The 25,424-nt window shown below is 36.8% G+C and overlaps 4 protein-coding genes across 6 annotated transcripts in view; 1 reads left to right on the top strand and 3 right to left on the bottom strand.

The window, feature by feature from the left end:
* Nucleotides 1–3,303: 3,303 nt before the first annotated feature.
* Nucleotides 3,304–9,977, bottom strand: LOC141431937 (uncharacterized). 2 transcript variants are annotated; one of them, XM_074093234.1, is made up of 10 exons: nucleotides 9,777–9,977; nucleotides 9,413–9,541; nucleotides 8,740–8,896; nucleotides 8,475–8,609; nucleotides 7,982–8,217; nucleotides 7,695–7,813; nucleotides 7,506–7,614; nucleotides 6,744–6,890; nucleotides 5,410–5,605; nucleotides 3,305–3,455 (listed from the first exon to the last, which is right to left on the bottom strand). In XM_074093234.1, exons 1-10 carry the CDS (start codon nucleotides 9,870–9,872, stop codon nucleotides 3,307–3,309), a joined length of 1,473 nt encoding a protein of 490 aa, XP_073949335.1. In that variant the 5' UTR covers nucleotides 9,873–9,977; the 3' UTR covers nucleotides 3,305–3,306. The 2 variants fall into 2 exon arrangements, with proteins under 2 accessions (XP_073949336.1, XP_073949335.1); XM_074093235.1 differs by lacking the exon at nucleotides 5,410–5,605 and having other exon boundaries at nucleotides 3,304–3,455.
* A 661-nt stretch (nucleotides 9,978–10,638) lies between these two features.
* On the top strand, nucleotides 10,639–14,169 carry LOC141431728 (TBP-related factor-like). Its single transcript, XM_074092903.1, has 6 exons — nucleotides 10,639–10,964; nucleotides 11,366–11,480; nucleotides 11,558–11,886; nucleotides 11,964–12,141; nucleotides 12,699–12,897; nucleotides 13,992–14,169. Exons 2-6 carry the CDS (start codon nucleotides 11,388–11,390, stop codon nucleotides 14,066–14,068), a joined length of 876 nt encoding a protein of 291 aa, XP_073949004.1. The 5' UTR covers nucleotides 10,639–10,964; nucleotides 11,366–11,387; the 3' UTR covers nucleotides 14,069–14,169.
* A 1,715-nt stretch (nucleotides 14,170–15,884) lies between these two features.
* On the bottom strand, nucleotides 15,885–22,347 carry LOC141431929 (ribonucleoside-diphosphate reductase large subunit-like). Of its 2 annotated transcripts, XM_074093222.1 has the most exons (5): nucleotides 22,183–22,347; nucleotides 20,940–21,028; nucleotides 19,312–19,489; nucleotides 18,505–18,704; nucleotides 15,885–17,971 (listed from the first exon to the last, which is right to left on the bottom strand). In XM_074093222.1, the coding sequence occupies exons 1-5, from the start codon at nucleotides 22,220–22,222 to the stop codon at nucleotides 16,070–16,072; spliced, it is 2,409 nt and encodes an 802-aa protein (XP_073949323.1). In that variant the 5' UTR covers nucleotides 22,223–22,347; the 3' UTR covers nucleotides 15,885–16,069. The 2 variants fall into 2 exon arrangements, with proteins under 2 accessions (XP_073949323.1, XP_073949324.1); XM_074093223.1 differs by lacking the exons at nucleotides 20,940–21,028; nucleotides 22,183–22,347 and adding an exon at nucleotides 19,763–19,861.
* A 2,878-nt stretch (nucleotides 22,348–25,225) lies between these two features.
* LOC141431727 (ribonucleoside-diphosphate reductase large subunit-like) overlaps nucleotides 25,226–25,424 on the bottom strand; it is a 5,514-nt gene continuing 5,315 nt past the window's right edge. Inside the window, 1 exon segment of the mRNA XM_074092902.1 lies at nucleotides 25,226–25,260. Coding sequence (XP_073949003.1) covers nucleotides 25,226–25,260 — 35 coding nt within the window.

The raw sequence follows: 25,424 nt of genomic DNA, 5'->3' as shown, positions 1-25,424 counted from the left end.
CTGTCGGAACGTAACTATGTATTTGTGTACTAAACCGATAAAAGTAAATATTTTAATTGTGAAGTTCCAAATTTTTTAATCTTCTAAAACACAGTTCCCTATTTTTAGTTTAGTTTTGGCTCTTGTTAATTGTATTATGGAGTGTATTACGGTCCAGTACACGATTTGGGCTCAGTCCTCCCAGCCAACCATACTCAATGTAAATAAACAAACCGACTTATGGTGTGTTGCCTATTTACACTGTCCAAACAAGTTCAATAATAAAATTGTTACGGTCCAAAAGAGTTGCATGTCTAGGTTTAATGTATTGACTGATTCATTGCTGATTCGAAATAGCTGTTTATCAAAGTTTAAACACTTAAGAGTTGTATAGAATGCAGGTAAACTAAGAAATATTTATTGTGAATCTTTGATCACCAATAAAAAAAAACTAGATTCAGGATTCAGTGCTAACCTCAACCACCTTTCGATAATGACGGTACATACCCATATGGTAAGAAGTAGTTTTAAAATTATTTCAACAGTAGACCGAGCTCCCCGCGGGCATCCGATTGCAAAATATGCATGATGATGATGATGATGATGTGATCCTGTTATCCCTCACTAGGGACATAGGGCTCGTAGAAGAGTTTTCCATTTGGCTCGATCTTGCGCGGCTTCTGCATGCTATTGGGAAAATAAAAAAATGAAAAAAAATCAATTGATACCGAAATTTCTACTCTATTATAATGTCGAACAAACTAAAAAAAGTACATCAGTAAGTACTCGTTTGAGTCTACATTTAGCTATGCCATGTCAAAGGCGTTGATTGTTCGTCTAGTTTTTTTTTTATTAGTGGTCGATGTTGCGAATGTATCAATATTACAGTTATAACAAAAATTCTATTACTTTTTAGACAGACAGAACCAGATAATTTATTCTTAGTTCCTGATATTTTAAGTGTTTTTCTTGAGGGGTGATATTTGCACTTGTGTAACGTAGCTTAATACTGACTGGTAGATAATAATAACGACTTCGGCTGCTTTTGTAATTTGCCGACCACGGAAAAACTGTCGACAAGCGTCTAACCTTCATACGTTTCTTGTTTAATCGAGTCGTGCGTGACAATAGGTAAAAACGCCTGATCACGACAGAAATTGTAGAAGCAGCCTAACTATGGGTGTCTAGAAAGCTTATACCTAAGTGTTATAATTATTGGAAGCCACGGAGAGTGTTCGATGAAGCACGAAGCCGATGGCAAGCTGTCCGCCTTTACTTTATGTTAAGCGGGCATTAAGAAAAAAGTGAAAACTCCATTGGAAAGCGTGCACGCAATATTTGCATATTTTTGATGTACTTATAGTAGTATATTCGCCAACACTTTACTAACTATTCGTGAATCGACAACGTCACAAGGCGTATGATGGTCTGCAAAGCGTTGGCGCTGGATGCAGCTTTTTTATGCCCATGCACTGTTAGAATTTAAGTTTATTATATATTGTTTTTAGGTGACTTGATGATTGTACTGAATCTGTAGGTACTTAATTTTTTTGATTATTTAGATTGAGTGTATCCAATTGATGTTAAATTGTGCGTGACATTTTATGTCCACGGAGTAGACCATTTTGGTTCTTTTAAACAGTATTAAAAAGTAGACCAAGTCTTTGCAAATATTAGCGAATACCTACATGAAACTGCCGTCGTTATCTTGAAGAAACTAAATAATTAGTAAATACCTCACTCTAACCTCGATCCTTAAACAAATGAGGAAGAGGTATGACAACCTCTCTTTAGTTAGAAGTAAAAATCCCTCCTCGAGATCATTCTGATAACCCTTCCAAGACTAAAGAAGAAGGCGTTGCCATAGACTCGACGCCAATGGCAGCAGTACCCCCAAGCGCTCCGCGAGTGCTATGTAAAAGTGCCAGTGTTGTTGTATTCTAGTTTGGGGATAAGATAGCCTGTGAAATTACTGGCATAGATGCATTCTACCTTAGTCCTCAGGGTATACACATAAGGAAACCTCACATTCCACTTCCAACAATTGGGCAGAGAGTTCGTCTGCCTACCTATTCAATATATTTAAAAAAAAACTTGCATTAGACATGGCGATGAATACCTGAATGTCCCCTATAATAAGTTGTATCGAATGGCAACACACACATCAATGTTATTATTACTCGACTAATAGACTATATATCATTATCATATAATTTATTGCAATTATGTGGTATAAAATGTCTTAATTCTAATGTCGGGAATGTTACTGTCGTTACGTTACGAATCCCCCTATAATATTTAATGAATGACCCTTCCTTGCCCTGTAATTATCGCCCATAGTTTAAGTAGTTTATAAGAATACATAATAAGTACCTAAATCATAAATTTTCACAAGATGTGAAGCATTTTGTACTTTAAGTATTTAATTTTTTGATATTTTTAATTCATAGTACTTCCCGTACTTGCCAAAGACTTCTTTTTGTATGTGATACATTTACTTTTTATCTAGATATTAGTATGATTTTGTAAAATTTATTTATAAATCGGTTTTCTAAAATGCTTGTTTTATTTTCAACCATTATTATATTCATAAAAATATTTTACTAACTTAACAATATTTATTTGATTACATAACGTGTTGGTTGGAATTTATTTAATAGTCACGTGGTTAAATACGATAATACGAAATAAATTGATAAATTTAGGGCCGGTTTCACCACTTGTCGACTAACTTTAAGTGTCAGTTAAAAGTAATGCCGTCTTTGCTTATTCGGACAAAACAAACAGAGACGGTTTCGCTGATATCCGTCACTTAAAGTTAGTCGACACGTGGTGAAACAGGCCCTTAAACAAACAAAATAAAGGTGCGACCAAACCGCTTCTTAAAAAACGGTGACGGCACGGAATCGCAGTGATGCACCGTATATATGCGCACCGCTTTTATCGCATGCTCTTCACACCGCTGCTTAAAATACGGAATCGCAGTGACGCACCGTTTTTATCGCATGCTCTCCACCACACCGCTGCTTAAAATACGGATTCGTAGTGACGTGCCATATGTGCACCGTTTTTAACGCATGCTCTCCACACCGCTGCTTAAAATACGGAATCGCAGTGACGTGTCGTTAAATTCAGGTCTTTCTTTACCGAACAAAACAGCGATCCCGCACCGTTTGCGTATTTTAAGCAGCGGAAGCATGCAAAAAAAAAACGGTGCGTCACTGCGATTCTGTGCCGTCACCGTTGTTGTATAAAATTAACAATCACAGACATTTCGATTTCCAAGATTAACAACTTGCATTTCTTTCTGGCATAATAAATAACGAGCTACTCTGGTTTAGTGACGTCTAGGACGGGCTCGGCCTCTGCGGTTTTCTTGACGATTAGCATCTCCCCATGAACCTTCATGTGGACCTTTAGGTTGTTGTTGCCGGTGAACCGCATGTGGCACCTGTTGCAAGCATACGGCTTCTCTCCTGCCAACCAAATAACATCACATTTACTAACGCATTGGCTGCCCACCATACTTCACCTTAAATGTTGCTCCCATGCCCTGTAAGTGATCCCACCGGTGATGCTCACAGAATAGTTTTTTCTCTGTGTATCTGTTTTCTGTGTCGCTTACTATTTCTGGTGTACAAAAGAGAGTCTTTGTATTGTATTGTCGTGGTCGAATGAAGAGCAGTAGTGAACGTTCAACAGTAAACAGTATTATACTGTTTTTCACTACATTATACTTTTTACTGTTGAACTAAAATAAAGCATGCAAAATACTGTTTTCAGTATCACACTAAATCAGTGCTGCATAGTCACAATAGCGGTGTTTCAGAACGAATCTGTTAATTCATCTTAGTTTTAGTCTTGATTCTGACGAGATCTATGAGGCTTTTAAAAATGATACTAAATTGATAAGTTGTGCGAGAAGCACCCAAAAATTTGTCTTTAAAACATGAAAAGAAGAAAATACTATTCATTTTTCTAAAATACTGTTTGTTTCCCTTCTCAGACCTAAATATACTATATTCCTTGTAAAAAAGTTGTCAACCCTATGTGTGTGCTACCCTACATTTGAAAGTGGCAATAAAAATGATGAAAATGCGGGTAGTTGTGCGCCGGTGTTAGTTTCGTCGGGTAGTCGCGCGAGCAGAGCCGTGACGCGTAGTGCGCGCGTGTTGCGCAGTGGGGGCACACTTAAAACGTCACCTTTTCACGTACACGCCAGCGCCTCTGGCGACAAAATGATAGCACTAAATTGACAAATGTCACACGTGGACTTGAAAAATTCAGTCTGTCCGCCATCTTTCCGCTGTATGTTGGCTGTCTGGCTTTCGCGGATGATTTTTAAGTTTATCTGTTTTTTGCTGTTTTCTTAAAGTTGTATTACATTGCTCCGCTTGGGTGACCAAGTGAAGTGACCACCATAAACTCGTTTGCTTTCCGGCCTCTCGATGTAATGCAACTTGCGCAATTTTCTTACAGGTCTAAACTGGGCTTTATAGACGTTAAGCTTGTTGTGTGCGTGCATGTACATGTGTGTGTTATGTCAGATTTAGTTCTTCAGCTAGCTAACAGATAGCGCTTGTTACCATACATGCAAATTTGACCATAGAGTTGCCACTCTTTTTCTATATTGGTACTAATACTCTTTGGTGTTGCGCAAGCCGCCAAGTCGCGTTGCTAATAGAAAGAAGGGCTACGAATTAGCCCGAACCATGTCGAGCTAAACTCGATTTAAGACGTGAGTTATCCGTTACAATATCATTCAAAATAGTGTGAAACTAAAATTTACAGTATGCAAAATGCTACGCTAATATAATGCGATGCTATTGTATGTACGTAGCCACGAAAAATAAGGTGTGGCGAGTGGCGGAGACTCTGCGACGCCTATTGCTCCCGAACGCCGCTAGAAAGCCCAAGAATCCGGAATCGTGCGCGTGGGTATCTCCGCTGCTTTAACGCCAAAATAGAAACTGAATGTCCGGTAGGACACTACCAATGCCGGTTTATGGAGGGGGGCGAATGCTACCCCCTTATTCATAAACGACAATCAAACCTATTTTAGTTAAAATGCCGCTAAAATTCGTTTGTCCTTATCTGTCACTTCGACATTTGTATTTGTTAGAAAGGGACAAAGCATTTGTTAGTTAACATAGGCTTGTTAAGTTTTATGAATAAGGGAGCTAGGCTCTACACAGCGCCGGACTAAACTCCTCGTATTAACTATTATAGACTTACCTCGTAGGAGTGAGTAAAGTACAAGTATTCTATGTGTAACAAACACGACCTATAAGACGATCTAAAAGGGCGCCAACCGCATGACTCGCCCGTGTCATCTGCCTAAGGCTACTACTAGACCATAGCATTCCGTATGAAATTCAAGCACTTATATTACGAACACGGAGGGCCAGTAGAAGCGCACGGACAGTGTACCTGTGTGCACGCGCCGATGCTTGATGAGCACAGAGGGCGAGTAAAAGCGGGCGTGGCAGACCTCGCACTGCTGCGTAGGATTGTTGTCATGCTTATCGATGTGCACTTTGAGGGCCGAGCGGCTGCGGTAAGTGACGGGGCAGCGCGGACACGCGAAACGGCGCTCTGTGCCGTGCGTCGCCATGTGCCTGGCCAACTGAAAAAAAAAACTAATTAGCCCGTGGATTTATTTTTTCTTCGTTCTACTTTTTGTCCACGTTTTCTTTTGTCAATTGAACAAAGACGATAAAGCTAGTTTTTTTTTTATTCGACTGGATGGCAAACGAGCAAGTGGGTCTCCTGATGGTAAGAGATCACCACCGCCCATAAACATCTGCAACACCAGGGGTATACGCGCCGTGGCGGCATGCGACACTTTTTAGCACGTTGTGACGTGACGGGTAAACTTTAACGCGCGTCATCTTTGTGATTTGGCTGACAAAAGAATAACCTAACCTAACCAACAAAAAGTTGGAAAACCCCCGACATTGTCACTTCAAAGTTCAATATTTCAAAAATGGCTGAACTGATTTTGATAAAAGCCTGCTTTCAAATAAAAAAATCCGCATTCAAATTGGTTCACCCGTTTAAGAGCTACGGTGCCACAGACACACACACACATAGCGGTCAAACTTATAACACCCCTCTTTTTGCGTCGGGGGTTAAAAAATAGGTACGTGTAGAATATGCTTTGATCAAAAATTAGTACAAATTTTCGATCAAAGAGAATATGTAATACTTTTTTTACCCAGGACACAATCCAATTTAGGTGACCAATCCAAGATTAGAGGGTCAATTAATTGGTCGGATTTCAGGTACGATCCCAGTTAAATAAAATTAGCTGTTCGAGCCACAAGTCGAAGAAAACGTCCATTTTCGATTCGATTTTTTTCATACGGTATTTGGATGTCATGTGCAACAGATTTACCTATCATACTAAAAAGGAGTATGAGTTGTTGAAATTCAGTGGTTCTTAAAGAACTTTTCGAGTTATGGTATAAAAAAAAATATATTTTCCTTATATATATATCGATCAAACATCAAAATGATCTGTAAAACGAAATTTAGTGGACAGGATTCATCTAAATTCACAATGTCATCATCATCATCATCCCAGCCTATATACGTCCCACTGCTGGCCTCTCAGGAGGGCTTGGGCCGTAGTTCCCACGTGGTAAATTCTCAAGGTAAAAACGATTAATTTATAATTTATATGTAATTTATATGTTACCTATAATTCAAAATTTCATTTTATTATTACTACCTGCACCACATTTTCGTGGTGTTCGACTTACCCCTTTTCGTAAATTCTTTCCGCAAACAGGACATATTTTGCTGACCTCCGTACAAACATGCTTTGCCATTTTCTCATGATCCGCAAAAGCTCTTTCGCAAATATTACAAATGCATTTATGGGGTGAATGTCTCCTTACGGTGTGAGCCTGGATAGGGAAAAGACAGCTTTTTATTTATGATGCAAATGAGTATTGCAATGTAACCCCATGATACCAACCAACAAAAACCTCGAATACGCTCATGACTGATTCGAATAATATCTATGAAAGGGGGGCATCCAAAAATTACGTGGATCGTTGTTTTATCGATTTACATCGTCATCATGGTGAGATTTGGCTCCCTCGTTCATCTAACGATTATTAGTTAGGTCCGACTAGTTTCGATTTTTTCGAAAAATCTTTTTCAAAAGAAATTGTGTTCACGACGGTGGCGCCCCCGCACTACTTACCTAGCGGAAGCTACGGGGATAGCGGGATATTACGTCGGTGCTGTTGGAATATCCTGTATGTGGTATGTAATCGCTGCCACTAGATGATGGTAAGCAAAATTATTACCCAAATAAAAATAAAATCTGTTTCTTGCGGTTAAAATTACGTGATATTTTCCGAAACCCATTTCCCACAGGTGAGAAACGGTAAGATTCGGCTCGACAACAATGCTTAACGTAATATTTATGGATGCCCCCAATATCGTAAAGTAGCGTCTTACTCATAAGAGTCATAAGTAACTATCAAAAAAAAATAGTGCATAAACCTACTTACGTGAAGGCCAGTGCGAAATTTACTCCTATACCCACACAAATTGCAGACGTAGCGACGCACATCGCCATGCCCCGTTATATGTATTTCCAACATTTTTTTGTTATTATATCTGACAAAATATATAATCCTTTAAGCTATTTATAACCCATGGTACAATTCCATAAAATGTAGATACATGAAAATACTTACTCTTTGGAACAAATATCGCAAACGTACTTCCTTGAAGAATGTGAACGCCATATATGCTTAGACAACTTTCTTGGACTAGAAAATTTTCTTGGACAGTGCTTGCATGCCAAGGCAGCCTTCTAAAATAAAAATAACTGACATGTAGTTTATCTAACGGCATTCAAATGGTTGGTTGTATCTTCCAAATACAATCCTAACACACTTTGCAAACATGTCAAGTGTTTACATGTATTCATAATTTTTTCAATGATGTAATGTAATAATATTGTCTGAACCAATTTACATACATTTACATCACAGTGAACCTTCCAATAATGGTACTCCAGATGGGTATGCGATCTAAATCTCTGGTCACACAGGTGACACTGCTGATACTTGACAGTGTGCAGCAATCGGTGAGCTAGCAGCTGTGGCCATTCCTCGAACCTGGTATCTGGGCACAGTTGGCAAGAGTGGTCTGTTTTATGCTCTGCCAAGTGTTTTTTTAGCAAACAAATGTCATCAAATAGCTTGCCGCACAACCCTAATAACACAACAACAAAATAAAGGTCAGGCTCGACTTGTAGTTTTTTAAAATATGATGCAAATACATATAGAGAAAAATTTATAAGAATGGCACTCACATAATGTTAGGTTAAATTAATTTTGTGAATTCTATTTGTGCCTTTGCAAAAATATGAAATGAAAGAATGGTAGTTAATGTATTACTCTGATCTTTACCATCGTTTTACAAATTGTTGGCATACTTCTTAATTTTAATATTTATAATTTGGTTCTTACCACAAGCTGGATTGTCACTAATTATTTTTATATAGTTGTCATTTGTTGTTGAATTACGAGATTTTACATTTAGTATTTTTTTACTGACAGACTTCTTTTTTTTCACTCGCTTTTTTGTTTTTTTCTGTGGTAAATCTGGAAAAAAAATTCAACTATATTGAAATCTAAAATTATCATGTGTGCAAATTACAAAAGCCTAATAAGAACAATTAGGCACTAAATTCAGGTAGTAATATTTATTTCTTAAGATGGTTGTATACCTTACCATATTTAGTTTCCAATTTGATGTCACACTCATCATCATCTTCTGGTTTACCATCAAACTCGTTGTAAGTAACATCGTATTTCTCAAGTTTAATTTCCCCTTTGATAACCGTTTGTATGTCATCTTCATCTTGCACCTGGTTTTCTATTTTAATAACCTGTGGAGTATATATTATATTAAAATAATTTCTAAGGGTTCAAATTCTGTAGTGACATTTGGTGGCTCTGAAACATTTCTACAGCTGCTTCCCATGTGTTACAAAAATCAACAAAGAAGGTTTTTTTCATATTAATAGTAGGATAATATGTAAATACCTCAATAACCATCACCACATGTTGTACTAAATTTTTCGTAACACATGGGGAATGATTCATTAACATCCTCATTAACTTTAAATAATTAATTCAATGATTTTACTCCTTAGGTGCAAGTTGAAAAAAATATGTAACTTTTTAAAAATATTTTTACATTACCTACTTAATTTAAAAATACCCCTCATGTTTTGTCAACACACTAAAAAGACCACAGAGTTGTAAACACATTGTTAATTCAACAACCTTAGTTTTATTATGCCATTGAATAATAATAAGACCACTTTCAGGCCCAGGACTTTACCAACTTAGTTTGCTAAAATAAGCCTAATCATTCACTGATAAAAGTGTGAATCACATACTTGACTAGAGCAGGTTTGTTGCAGGGTCAACTCAGAAGATGTGCATTTATTTCTGAACTCTATAAAGTAGTTAACAGTTTCCACGCATGTGTGACAGAAACGTTGAGATTTCCCATCCAATAACTTTACCTGTAATAGAAACTAAAAAATTAGAACTAGAGATTTTAGGGAATAATACTGCTTAATGTTTTAACCTAATAAAATAACAAACTAATTGCTCTAACAAACACAACAAAAATATATCCATTTAATGTGATCTTTGCTGATATCTCGCATACTAAAAGAGATATTATAAGCTTATTATAAGTATGAGATTACAAAATTGGTCAGTAAGTCTTACGCAAACAAAATTTGACGTACTTACATTTAAATTCGTAAGCAAATTGTAATCACAAACAAAACTATCATCAATTGTAACTAATTCCACATCTGAAGACAAACACGCTCTACATAAATTCATTTTGCAGAATTTCTCAGCTTAGGTACTAGTAGAAAATAAATAATTCGTAATTCATTTCCATGTACTTTCGACGATGTCTCGATAAGCAGGGTTACTACGAAAAACTTGAAACTCTTAGTTCGTATCGTACCGTCCCTCTCGCTCTCGTATTAAATAGTATAAGTGTCAGAGGGATCGCACGACACGAACTTCGAGTTTCGTAGTAGCCCAGTCTCGATTGTGGTCTCGATTTGTTTTGGTTTATATGTCAATGTCAAATTGAAAACGTCATTGATTTGTCGCGCTACGCTCGATTGCAGCGATAAATCTGGTCACGTGACCCCATTTTGAAGGTAATTTTGAATTTCCCGCGACTCAAAAAAAGTAGCGTCAAGTCACCGCGTCGAGCAGCAGCGACGAGCAAGATGGCTTCTTCCAGAATTGATCTTGGCCTTGGAAGCTGATTTCTTTAATCTCATTAGTTAGAAGTCGTGGCAGTGGTACAAAATTAAATAAAAGAAATTGGAGGGAATGAAAAAAAAAATTAACAATGTTTTAGCCGAAATTGAAGATGTTTTTTTTTTCAGCAATAAAGCTCAACATTTTCAGCTCGCTATATGTCACGTGACCAGATTTGACACTGGAAACAAGCGTCGAGCGATTTCGTGTGGCCGCAGCCGTGTACGAACGGTTTTTTTTTACGGTTGGCAACCCTCCCTGAAGAAAAGTGACACAAGTCACAAAACGTTAGTATCTCTTAGTAGTCTGTGGTCACAAACGTCAAAAACACAACCACAGACTACTTAGAGATACTACGAGTACGTATCACACACACAACACCATTCTTGTCACAGACTAATAAGAGATCTGTGCACAACACATCACATCACTGACATGTGGGATAATACACGATGTCTTTTTTGCTTTTTCGTGTTGTGTGTGTTGATTCACGTTGATTAATTTCATTGAGTCTGGCCGAATTACCTTAACTTTTTATTACACTACTCTTATAACCACCTATTACACAAAATCATACCTACATATTGAAAAGATTGGATCAATCAATTTAGTGCGTTCTTCATTACAAGTTTGTTATGATTGTTTTAAGTTTACGTACGTATTCTGTTTCTGTCTCACTGCCTGTAGTTTTACCCCTTGTTTCACCATCCATTGATTAAATTTAATTGACTGATAAATGTGATGCCGTCTCTGTTTGTTTTGTTCGAATAGACGGAGACGGCATCACATTTATCCGTCAATTAACAAATCAGTGGGTGGTGAATGAAACAGCCCCTAATATTTCAAAATAATTTAAAATTTAAAATTATTCATTCATTAAAAATTATTTAATTAATTATGTTTGAGCATAGCAATTTTTTATTTATTCTCGTTCACTTACTCCATTATCAAAGACATTTCCAACAAAACTAAAACTAGCTTTTCTTAAAGTATTATCCTGAGTTTTTAAAAGCGTATCTTTTTAATAATAATTTGTCTTTCATTGTTTTTTTTAGGTCAGATATAAACAGATCAACAATGGAACCAACCAGAGAAAATAATTTGTCCTTACAAGACTGTCTAAATAACCCAATTAAAAGATTTACACCAAGTGTCCCAACACCTGTTTGGGTAAGATTTATCTTAAGTATGTATAAAACTTTGCAAGTCTAGACAAAATTTTCTGAAACCTTAAATATTTTTTTTAGGATGATGTTGAAAATCGCACAACACTAGTTGAGAATGATATGTTTTCTCCTCCTCCACCACCCCTGACTCAGCCGGCTCTATCCCACAGTTTAAACTCATTGAGTGGAAACATGACTCGCACACCAATCCCAAGGCCCGAAAGTGTCCGCAGTGACAACAGTGTGATGTCTGTGCCAACCCCACAAGCGCCACCAAGGATATCAGGAGATGTGGCACTCACTCCAACCCATAGTGCTTTCACACCACAAGCCAACCCTCACAGCTCTATGGCCGCTGTGACACCAATGGCAAGTGGTACTAGTCAAGCCAAGAATAGTATAAAAATTCAGTAAGTGGTTTTGTCTAACCCATCATGGAAAAATACAGCTGTTCATCATTTTAAATTTTATTTCTTTTATTTTTCAGAAATTGTGTTTCAACAGTCAGTTTGGGCTGTGAATTGAAATTATTAGATATTTATTGTAGAACACGATTTTCTGAATACAATCCTGCTAGATTTCAAGGAGTAGTCATGAAAATATTGGAACCTCGAGTAACAGCACTTGTTTTCAGGTTGTTTTACTTATTATGTAACTTATTAATAGTGATAGCCCTTAAATAAATTAAATTCAGACTATCTGATCACACTTAAGGCATAGGTTGTATGACGACCAGATGGCCTAGTGGTTAGAGAACCTGACTACGAAGCTTGAGGTCCCGGGTTTGATTCCCGTGTGGGGGCAGATATTTGTATGAAAAATATGAATGTTTGTTCTCAGGTCTTGGGTGTTTAATATGGATTTAAGTATGTATCTATCTATTTAATTATATTTATCCATTGCTTAGTACCCATAACACAAGCTTTGCAAAGCTTACTTTGGGACTAGGTCAATTGGTGTGAATTGTCCCGTGATATTTATTTATTTATAGGTACTTAAAAAAAATACTTTTTTTGTCACTAGTAAATTTGTTTCAGGTCTGTTGAGGATTTCCTGTGAGCCATGCAACTTGCATGTGAGTTAGTTTTGTTTCACTGGAAGCACTGCAAGAACATGATTTGAGCTTGCAAGAATCATTCATAAGCTTTTCCTGTTGCAGAACAGAGAGCATACACAATTTTTTTTGAAGCTAACATGTTTGATTGAAGACTTGTTGTTGCAGGCTAAGTTTTTGGATTTTAAAATTCAAAATTTTATAGCAACAGGAGATTTAAGATTTCCAGTAAGATTAGAAGCGTTACAACAGGCACATGGGCAATTTACGTCATATGAACCAGAGCTGTTCCCTGGCCTGGTCTACAGGATGGTGCGGCCTAGAGTAGTCTTATTAATATTTGTTAATGGAAAGATTGTTTTCACAGGTAAATCAAAAATGCACTGCACATTTGCTGTCTTATTTAGGAATAAATAATTCATGGAGTAGCACCAGCTGCGGCCTGCACAGTCAAAATTTAGATATACATGCCCACATTATGTGTATGTATGAGTACAAGCCCACATGTGGGTATGTTTCATTACCAGTAAAGTGCAAAGTTCCTATGGAATGTAAATAAAGTTCCTATAGAATGCAAATAGTTGCAGGCAGCTAGTTCTACTAATATTATAAATGCGAAAGTTTTGTGATTAAGTATTAATCTTTCACGCCTAATCGGCTGAACGAATTTGGTGTAGGTATATGTCGGCGGCCAATCGTAAAATCCGCCAGATCACGAAATTCCTAGGCATATCGTAAAATTGCGCCATTTCATGATATGCCTAAACGTTCGCCAGGCATATTACGATATGCCTGAGAAACAATACGATACGTCGACCATATACGACCGTTAATAAACATTTTTCGTTTTTAAAGAATATAAAAGTATCACGAATAATTGGAGTAGGCACATTAACTTTTAGTACCTGGGCGACCGAGCTTTCGGGCTGAAACTCGGTAACAACAGTTTTCCCAGAGACCAAGATAAATCGATTTTTTATCCCCAAAAACCCCTACATACCAACTTTCATCAAAATCGTTGGAGCCGTTTCCGAGATCCCCGAAATATATATATATATATATATACAAGAATTGCTCATTGAAAGGTATTAAGTATCTAGCGAGATTTTACGATCGGCCGGATGTCTGACGTATAGATTGCTGAATCTCAGGTTAGTTTGTATCGCAGAAAATTGTAGTTATCGTGTTATGTAAACTTATTCTTCGCAGACGAAGTCGCGGGTAACGGCTAGCATTATAATTGAGAAAGTAACTTTACTTTCTATCTTTTCACGCTTAAACCGTAGGCGCAGAACCAATTTAATTGAAATTTGGTAATGAAATAGTTTAAGAATCTAGCAAGGATATAATGTGGGTTAGTTTCATCCCGGAAAAAAATTATATAATTCCCGCAGGATATTATAAACGAATTTTTCATAGACAATGGGTAATTTTCAGTAATTGACACATTTCAAATTTCAGGAGGAAAGACGAGAAATGATATTCACGAAGCTCTAGACATAATTTACCCAATTCTAAGAAGTTACAGGAAAAACTAACAGGTAACTTAATTTTATATGTAGTAGGTGTTAATTATAATGATAATAATCAATGACATTGTATTTATATTATTGATGATTCAATAAATTATTGAAATTGGCTCTTTGGTTTCAATTTATTATTTACTAGCTTTTACCCGCGGCTTCGCACGCGTAAACTATTCGGTGTGTTAGCTGCAATTGAAATTTTCGGGATTTTACAAAATTCCCCTGGAAATTTCCAATATTTATATCGTGGTCTTCATTGAGGTTTTGTTGTGAATAACTGTACAAAATTCAAGACTCTAAACCCAGTGCTGAAGTTTCAAAATTTTTCCCTATCCAAAATCAAATGCAAAATTCAAATTCAAATCATTTATTCAGTAAATAGGCCGCAATGGGCACTTTTACATCTCATTTTTTAAACTACCAGCGCTTTCGGAAAGACCATCATTGCCAAGAAGAATGCGCCGCAAGAAACTTGGCAGAAAGTAATTTTTTCAAAATAAAATAACATGGTATGGTAGGTTGAGGGTTTTGTGTTAAGAACATCATCATCATCATCATCCCAGTCTATCCTAGTCCTGCTGGGCACTGTTGGGCACAGGCGTCCTCTCAGAATTAGAGGGCTTGGACCGTAGTTCCCACGCGGGCCCAATGCGGGATGGGAACTTCACACATACCATTGAATACCTTTGCAGGGTTGTGCAGGTTTCCTCACGAACAACTGTCCAAAATTTCAAGACTAAACCCAGCGTTTGAAATTTCAACATTTTATCCCGTGGGAATATCGGGATAGAAAGTAGACTACTTATGTGTTATTCCAGAAGTCCAGCTACCTACTTACCAGATTTCATGACTATAAACCCAGCGGTTGTTATTTCGTTGTTTCCAGTTTTTATCCCTATCCCGTGGGAATATCGGAATAAAAAATAGGCTATGTTTTATTCCATAATTTCCAGCTATCAACATACCAAATTTCAGGGCTCTAAGCCCAGCGGTTATTAGTTCAAGATTTTATCCCTATCCCGTGGGATAAAAAGTAGCATATGTGTTGTTTCAAACGTCCAGCTACCTACTTATCAAATTTCATGACTCTAAGCCCAGCGGTTGTTATTTCGAGATTTTATCCCTATCCCGTGGAAATATCGGAATAAAAAGTAGCCTATGTTTTATTCCAGATGTTCAGCTATCTACATACCAAATTTCAGGGCTCTAAGCCCAGCGGTTATTAGTTCAAGACTTTATCCCTATCCCGTGGGATAAAAAGTAGCATATGTGTTATTTCAAACGTCCAGCTACGTACTTATCAAATTTCATGACTAAGCCCAGCGGTTGATATTTCGAGATTTTATCCCTATCCCGTGGGAATATCGGGATAAAAAGTAGCCTATGTTTTATTCCAGATGTACAGCTATCTACATACCAAATTTCATCCAAATCCGTCCAGCCGTTTCAGCGTGAAAGAGTAACAAACATACTCACTCACAAACTTTCGCATTTATAATATTAGTAGGATAGGATTCAAGGTCCATGTCAGGGTGATGGCATGTCATGCCATGGACACGAACGAACCAATAATAGAAAGAAAGGCATTTGAATCATTTTTGACAATAACTAGGGGTACTACTGTACTTGACACGTCAATGATTGGTGCTATTACCCTATTAATTTTTATGTATGTATTCTCAACTACAATGCATCAGGTGGCATATAGTTCTGTGATATGAATCTATACTAATAAAGGGGTAATTGATAAGTGTCTTTTCAACTCTGATATTTCACTGGTCAGTTCTGCTTAAGGATAAGGATAAGAATAACATTAAAAAGAAAAATGTTTGAAAAAAAAATATTGTTTATTAATTTATAAAATAGCCATAATTTTAAACTTATTTATATTAGTGGTCCTTACCATAATTAGGAAATCTACTCATTTAAAAATATTTGCTCAACAAACAGCATTCATTATCATTACTTTTAACCTATGTGACATATTAAAAAAAACTGTTTAAGCATCCATCTTTAAGACCCACAACTTAAGCATTCATCTTTGTTTTGTAAAGAGCAGGTGATGGCAGCCATATTGGCTTCGTCTTTTTCAGTTGAGATTCCATTTCCATTGACCATTCTTCCTCCTTTAGCTTTTGCCTTATCAACAGTAAATTGAATGGCATTGACAGCGGGCTTGGTGCGCAGGTAATACATGCCAGTTTTCAGTCCCATTTTCCATGCATAAAAATGAATGGACGTTAGTTTGCCGTAGTTGGGTTCCGCAACGTGAATGTTGAATGATTGGCTTTGATCAATGAACGCGCCTCTATCAGCAGCCATCTGAATAGTAGTTTTCACAGATATTTCCCAAACAGTTTTATACAACTCCCTTATTTCCTTAGGAATAGCCTCTATATTTTGAATAGACCCATTGTTGTGAATTATCAAATTCTTCATATCTTCATCCCATAAATCAGCTTCGGTTAAGTCACGGAGCAGGTGGTGATTCACTACTTGGAATTCACCAGACAGAACTCTTCTTTGGTAAATGTTGGATGTGAATGGCTCAAACGATTCATTGTTCCCCAAAATTTGTGCAGTAGAAGCAGTAGGCATTGGAGCCAGTAATAGGGAGTTTCTGACACCATGCTGTGCAATCTTTTCTTTGAGTGCTGCCCAGTCCCATAAGTCAGTTGGTGTTTTGTTCCACATATCATACTGCAATATACCTTTGCTTACAGGGCTTCCCTCATAAGTCTCATAAGTACCAAACTCCTTAGCCAATTCACAACTTGATTCTAATGCACCATAGTAGATGGTCTCAAAGATTTGCTGATTAAGTTTCACAGCAGCCTCACTCTCATAGGGCAGGCGCATGAGAACAAATGTGTCAGCCAAGCCTTGAACTCCAATGCCAATTGGCCTGTGCCTCATGTTTGAATTCCTAGCCTCAGGAACTGGGTAGAAGTTCACATCAATTATTTTATTTAAATTGTGAGTGATTGTTTTAGTCACTTCTTTAAGTTTAGTGAAATTGTAAGTTTTGTCTTCATTCACAAACATATTTAGAGCTATAGATGCCAAATTGCACACTGCCACTTCATCTTGGGAAGTGTACTCTACTATTTCAGTGCAGAGATTACTGCATTTGATTGTTCCCAGATTCTGTTGGTTGCTTTTCCTGTTACAAGCATCTTTGTAGAGCATGAAAGGTGTTCCTGTTTCAACCTGGGATTCTATAATAGCTTTCCATAGTAGCTGTGCCTTTACTTGTTTTACAAATCTGTTCTCTTGTTCATATTTCTCATACAGAGCTTGGAACTCGTCTCCCCAGCAATCTGCCAGGCCAGGGCTATCATGTGGGCACATTAGACTCCAGTTTTCATTATTTTCAACCCTCTTCATGAACAGATCTGGTATCCACAAGGCATAGAACAGCTCTCGAGCCCGTACTTCTTCTTTACCTGTGTTCTTCTTCAAATCTAAAAATTCAAATATGTCGGAGTGCCATGGCTCTAAGTATACTGCAAAGGCTCCTGGGCGTTTATTTCCTCCCTGATCAACATATCTAGCTGTGTTGTTGTAAACTCTTAACATGGGCACCAGTCCGTTGGATACACCATTTGTTCCAGCAATATAGGTTCCCTTGGCTCTAATGCAATGTACATGAACGCCAATGCCACCTGCAGATTTTGAGATAAGGGCACACTGCTTGAGAGTATCATAAATGCCTTCAATGCTGTCATCCTTCATTGCAATGAGGAAGCACGACGACAGCTGCGGCCGGGGCGTCGCGGCAGAGAACAGGGTTGGGCTGGCATGGGTGAAATATTTTTCAGATAATAAATTGTAAGTATTGATGGCTGCATCAATATCTTCACCATGTATACCAATTGAAACTCGCATAAGCATATGTTGAGGCCTTTCTGCTACCTGTAAATTAAAGTATTTATATTAATAAATTTATGAAATGGCAAGATGATTTTGATGCATATTATATCAAATTAATGGCAGGAAGCATGCTCTTGGCCCAGCAGTGGGACACTTAAAATATTTTTTAAACTGAGGTCATGGCATATAGATTACAAAAGAATATGGTATTTGACAACTCCTGAATTTGCCATTTCTTAATATTATTATGAAAATATAGATATACAGACAGTAGCGAAGAGAAAACTTAAATCAGTTGAAAATTGGATTTATAGTGATTTATTGAAAAATCTATATACATATCTCTTTCTCAAACGCTTTTCTCTATGCAGCAAGTATGGAGGTACTGGCGTGTGACGTCACATGCCAGTATGTCATTCTCTGTCTAATCTTGAATTTCAAACCTTTATAACATTGTGATTTGTAAAGGTAGCTTAATAATTGTTTCTCTATTCGATAACAGGCACTGTTTAGTTTTAATTTATAAAACATATACAAAATAGTCAAATACCATATTAAAATTAATGTTTGTTTACCTTATTGTCTATCTTCAGCAAATATGATCTTTCCAAAGTTTTGAATCCAAAATAGTTATATTTGAAATCTCTGTCATAAACAATAGCAGAGTCTAATCTCTCTTTGTTTTTCATTACTATATCATAATGAAAGTCTGAAATCATGGGTGAACGTTTCTTTGTGTGCTTGTTGACTATGTTGTATAAATCAGTTATCACATCTGAAATAATAATAGACGTGTGATTAGAGGCACTTCTTATTTTACTCAATATCCTATTCATAGTTCTAACATATTGTATTTGTGCATGTGTACCTAATGAATTTCTTTTATAACTCTAAATTTCATACATGAAGCTTAATAGACATAGAAAAAAATATAATATAACAAACTAAATATAATAATAACTACCTATTATTTTATCAGTAGGTAGAAACTGTTGAGAAAACGAGTTATCTTTATGAAAAATATAAAGATCCTTATCAATAATAGTTATAACTAGCCCGTTACCCGCGACTCCGTCCGCGTAGAATTAGTTAATTGCTATCGCGCGGGAGCGTTTTTGTCCAGGATAAAACTATCCCATTTCATTCATCAGGACTCAAACTATCTGTGTACCGAATTCCATCTAAATCGGTTCAGCGGTTTAGACGTGACGAGGTAACAAACAAACAGACTTACAAACTTATGCATTAATAATATTAGTGGATAGTATAATATATAATAATAGTCTTAAGAGTTTGTATAACAACTATGGTAGGACATAATTTTATAACAGGCTGCAATCACCAATACCATCAGACATAAAGAGAAACCATTACATGTTTACCTGAAAAATGTTTCTTAGTTTCTTTGTGTAGATTAGATATAGCCAATCTGGCTGCCAGCACAGCATAATCAGGGTGATCAGTAGTCATTGTTGCTGCTGTCTCCGCAGCCAGGTTGTCCAGCTCCACCGTTGTCACACCAGAGTAAATACCACCTATGACCTTCAGTGTTATGGATACCTGTTGTAAAATGGGGGTTAGTTAAAAAATGCACAAAAAACGACTCTATTTCAATGACAGAGGGTTCAAATGTGCTTAATTACATTAATTTATTGAATCAGGGTTACTTTGCGGAGATCCATATCAATGAACTAAAAGAATTTCCTTGCTCACCCGCGACCTTACGATAGCTAAGCTTTTGCAAAATATGCGTGTACATGCAGTTCCTCCACCTCCACACTGCAAGAACATACACAAATCACACAAACCCATCTATCACCACACCACACTTACGTTTCGAACTCAACCAGAGCTCATCTTCAGAGTAACACAACCATACACCATGCTACCAGTTGTTAGACTAACAAACCACAACCACCGTTTTAATTTGTCACTGTAACTCCCCAAGTACCCACATATTTTTTCTCAAACAAAACAAAACTACCCACAAAAAATTAATAAATTTTAACCATCCTACAAATCTACCTTGATTTTTTATTTATTTACTGTCAAGGCGTGTTTTATTAACTACCATTGCTAAAATTAGACCTTTATCCACAACTGTCTGTTAGAGTAAGATGGTGGTATGGATATCCCATTCTAAAAGATGGGTCCGCCGGACCGTTCGTTCGTCTGTTACGGCTATTAGTCAAACACGTCAGTGTGGTGTGGTGGTGGTGATAGATAGGTGTATGATTTGTGTGTTCTTACAGTGTGGAGGTGGGGGAACTGCATGAACACGCGTATTTTGCATAAGCTTAGCTATCGTAAGGTCGCGGGTGAGCAAGGAAATTATTTTAGTTCATTTCTTAATTACATTGTAAACCTAGGTTGCAGTGGTTGGTTGTGTTAGTAAAAATTTACTTGAAAGTTGGAAAATATCTGGCACTTTGTCTACAAAGAATTCGTTCATAGCGCACCCTCAATACATGCAAAATTTCATGGCAATCGGTTCTGTTAATTAACTAGTTAAGGTGTGAATACAAAACATACAAAGTAACAAACAAACCTTTGAGGGTTGTGTGGTCAAACCCAATAATTATGTAAGGATGTAGTGACAAGGGTGACAATTCAATTCAGATAAAAATCAATGCAAGTATGATCAAAATAACACAACAAAAAAGTGTAGGATAATAATCCCGTTTTAAACTTAATCCCTTTTTTTATTTTGCCAATATTCTGTAACCCATGGAACGTCCTGCTTAATGCTGTGGAACAAATAGTTTGTGACTGGCCAATTTTAGTGACTGCATCATTTTGTTCATCTTCTAGCAAAGGGTACTTAAACAAAATTACCCAAAAGGCAGCAGGATGGATTAAGTATTCCCTGGACTGAATCCTTTTCAACGGTAGGTTATCCTAATAATATTACAGATCCCAAGTCTGCTGTTATAAATTATTATTGCAAGTTAATACTGAATAATGAATAGTAATGGTAAGGTATCTGCCAACAAAATACACCAATACTTACAGGATCTACAAAATCCATGTTTAGTCCATAGCAGAGCTTCTTGATTCTAGATGTAATCTTGTCAATGTGGACTTCTTCTACTCTGCCACCTGCAAAAATATATGTTACAATACAATACAACATTAGATACAGGACAAACAGTACACATAAATGAAAGGTTCTTTACATAGTAATTACTTGCTATTAGCTATTACTTGTCTGCCAAAACTTAATTTATTGCTATCCTGCAGAAACTATGTAATTTTTTTGGATAAAAACTATCCCATGTTCCTAGGTCTCAAACTATCTCCATACCAAATCTCATTGGAATTGGTTCTGCAGTTTATGTGTGAAGAGGTGACAGTCAGACAAACAGTTACTTACACATTTATGATATTAGTAAGAAATTAAATATATGAGTTTACATTCACATTCAAATACGAGTTAAAATTCACAACAACAGAATTGTATGTAATGTTTCAATTTAAAAATACCACTTGAAAAAAAAGGAGTATGAGCAACCTTCATTACGTTTTTCTTTGAACTGTTTAAAACATCAAATTATTACACATGTAGCAATTTTATGTGTGTGAATTTGTTTTTGTTTCAAACATAGCAAGCAATACAATGTAAATGTAGCAGACAAAGGTTTACTGTAAATTTTATCTTGCTAGAGGAACTCAACAATAGCACATTTTTACAAAACACAATTCCAAGTGCAGTACTACAGTTTATCAACTATAAGCAGATGGTAGGCTCACTTGAGTCACTAAGTCTCCTTATATACCCAGCACCAGCTTTAAGGGGGGCGACTGGGGTAGCTGAAGCGTCGGGGTCTAGTTTCATTTAATTATAAATGGAAGATTTGTTTCTTCGCTTTGGTGAAAGGGGCGATTATCCTATACTGAATGACTTAACAAGTCTAGACAACCTATCTTAACAATGTCTTTGTTCTCTCAATTGGTATAGCTGACTACTGTATGTACCTGACATTATAGTGACTACAAAATTACGGAAAAACAAATAGTATAGCGGGGTTTTCAAGTCCCTATTGAAGTAGTTTAGAATTAGATAATTGGAGTCCCCTGTGGTCGGTGTCTGTTTGTCTAGTGATCTAGTTTGATCAGGCGTTTCATTATTTTCTTTACCTAATAAAGACAGGGGTAAAATCGAACTAAAATAATAGCAAGTAATGTTCTAAGGATGTGATTTTACTCTGCACCAGTTATAAAGGTACTTAACGACGGAATAGATAAGAACTCACCTCTCTTGTGAACATATAATTTATTCGACTTCCCAACCATGTTGACAGTCTGCAGGAAACCAAATATAAGTAATTAGCAGAAATTAACCAGAATAAACTTATTTCTGTTCAAGAATACCAATGAAAGATGATCAACGGACGTGATAAACGCCGTGCGTGTGCGTGCGTTGCTTGACAACAAATTTGGCGGGAATTGGTGTGGCGTGAAATGAAAAAAGAAAGGAGACCACAGATATCATTAAATATGACTATTTGATGACTGTTAATTATGTATTTACTTTTGTTTGTCTGTGATGTACATGTTAAGGGCTGTTGCACATAATTAAGGTTTTGTTAAGGTTTTGGGACCTACTCAAAGCTCCATGCCTTGGGACCTAAAATAATGCGGAAAAAAATATTAATGCAGAGGGCCTAACCTACTGCGGAAAATCGGAATTCGTATCGACCGTCCCTCTCACTCTCGTATTAAAGTATGTGTCAATGACGGAACGACACGAACTTATAGTACTAATGGCCCGCAGTGTAGATGGGCTACTACAAAACTCGCAAATCGCGTTCGAATTGACTGTCCCTTTCACTTGCGTATTAAATGACGTAAGCGTCAGCGAGACGGCAACATACAAAGTTCGAGTTTTGCACTTCGTGGTATAGGGCCAGCAAGGCTACTACGAAACTCAAACTCGAAGCTCGTGTCGTGCGGTCCCTCTCGCTCTCGAATTAAGTAGTGTAAGTGTCAGAGGACCGCACGACACGAACTTCGAGTTTCAAGTTTCGTAGTAGCCCTGCAGTGCAGAATAAGAAATCATTCAATAAAGGCATGGAAATTAGTACATTCAAGAAAAAATTGTGAAACCGAAAGTGTTCTTTGCTAGATTTCTCTAAGTACACTGTTTATTAAAGTTACTGATAAACTCTGATATAGGTGTTGAGGTTTTATTTGGCTGGCCGACGTCAATTCGTATTATATAGTATCACGACAATTAAATTTTATTCAGTTGTAAGCAGTGGGTGAAAGTAGTTGGCAACGAGATTTCACAAATCGAAAACCCGGGCTGAAGAAGAAAGCCATACCAAAATTGGGACTTCCCATGCCACCTCTTTCTGAAGAAATTCTTGAAGGGTTCCCCTAAAGATGGCAAGAACAGCCAAGGTAAACACTTTATTTTATTTTCAATTTATCTCTATTGCAACTTGACTTACTGCATCTTATAATAATAATAATAAAATAATAAAAGATATTTTTTAATAGTTTGTTTACAAATTCTACATAGGTACATAACAAATAATAAGTACAATCAAACTATCAAAAGGGAAAGCGACTCAGCTTATGCCTGCACCTTGCAGAACAAAGTCCCTGGCTAACAGGCGCTGTGTTTTCAGTCGCCCCCATAAACCATAACCCTAATAAATACCATCAATACACATGCACATATTTTTTTTACATACAATATATGTTATAAATTAATTTGCTTCGTCATCAATAATAATGCTAGGTATTTTGAGTGTATAGTATAGTTGCCGGTCAGAGCATTAGTAATAGACAGAAAAATTGGCTATACACACTAATTATATTTCACCTGTATAAGTTAGTGGAAGCTTCTGGCTAAATTAAACTTTGTTTCAGGTTCAGCTTTGGAGTTGCCCAGTGTGGAATATTTACATGCACAGCCTTCTACAAGTGGTGCGCAGTGTAAAACTGACAATACAACAGGTAAGCTATCACTGATAAAAATCTATACCTTATAGCATAATTTAGAATTTTAGAGTTGATCTGATGATAAAGCTAGCGGGTGACCATAGGAACACTGTGATAAACAACACAACTGCATCGAGTTTGGACTCGTTTGGTCGTCTTGACGAGTACTTTGGTAACCAGGGGCATATAGTACAGTCAGCAAAAAAAAATACTTATATTAGAAGAATTTTCAGAAAAACTTTTATTGAACTGTTTACGGAACCTTTCATGTACGAGTCCAACTCGCACTTGATCATTTTTTCTGTATTGTCTGTGTTTATGGTACACTTCATGTAATAACACTCCTCTTTTTGCGTTAGGGTTAAAAATAGGTTGAGCTGCTTAGTAGTTAGAGGAGATAGAAATGGATATGCATACATACAGGTCAAAATATAATCCTCCTTTTGGGCTTCACCAGAATCGGGTAAAAACTATAGAATTAATTTCATTACATTTGCATGGCAAGTAGATTGTTTATCAGAGGTATACAAATTATGTATTGTCAACTAACTCCAAGATCACCTTACATTTCATTTCATTCATTTGACAAGTAAAGACATATTTGACAATAAGGCAAGAAATTGTAAGAAAGTTGTCTAGGTAAACATAGGTCATTGACCTGCAATATGACAAAATTGGATTGTGCGTACCAATTTTATTTTATCTTGCATTAGTTAGTGTAAGCTACTGGCTAAATTAACTTTGTTTCAGGTTCAGCTTTGGAGTTGCCCAGTGTGGAATATTTACATGCACAGCCTTCCACAAGTGCTGTGCAGTGCAAAACGGACAATACAATACTACAATACAATACTTGTGTAACGTGAAACTGTATTTACCTATGTAAAGAAAAACAGATCCATGACATTAAAATAAATTATTATTAAGAAAAACAACTTTTTTTTCTTTAATTCGATCATTTAATAATAAAAAGCGCACCCACTACGTGCCGTTTTGACAATATATCGATAAAAAAGCACAAAACACTATGCTGTTACAATATCGATAATATCGACTGTTCCTAACAACACTACTTGTCAATGTGACTTTTTCGGCCCTGTTTAGTCTGTGCAGTTCGTTTCTTGATATTGGCACCAAAAAAGACACTGAATTCATACTACAATCGTGGTATTGTTTTTGTATGAGAGTTCCGACTCTTAAAACGTAGTGATTATATACTCTTTGGTGATATACGCCGTGCGTGTGCGTGCGTTGCTTGACAACAAATTTGGCGGGAATTGGTGGTGAAATGAAAAAAGAAAGAAGACCACAGATATCATTAATAATGACTATTTTGATGACTATTATGTATTACTTTTGTTTGTCGGTGATGTAACATGTAAGGGCTGTTGCACATTAATTAAGGGTTTATGTTAAGGTTTTGGGACCTACTCAAAGCTCCATGCCTCTGCCAAGTTTATTAATGCAGAGGCCTAACCTACTGCGGAAAATCGGAATTCTATCGTACCGTCCCTCACTCTCGTATGAAATAGTATGTGTCAGAGAGACG

The sequence above is a fragment of the Choristoneura fumiferana genome, chromosome 10, assembly GCF_025370935.1.
Source record: "Choristoneura fumiferana chromosome 10, NRCan_CFum_1, whole genome shotgun sequence".
Lineage (NCBI taxonomy): Eukaryota > Metazoa > Arthropoda > Insecta > Lepidoptera > Tortricidae > Choristoneura > Choristoneura fumiferana.
This window is presented reverse-complemented; position numbering and strand designations above follow the sequence as displayed.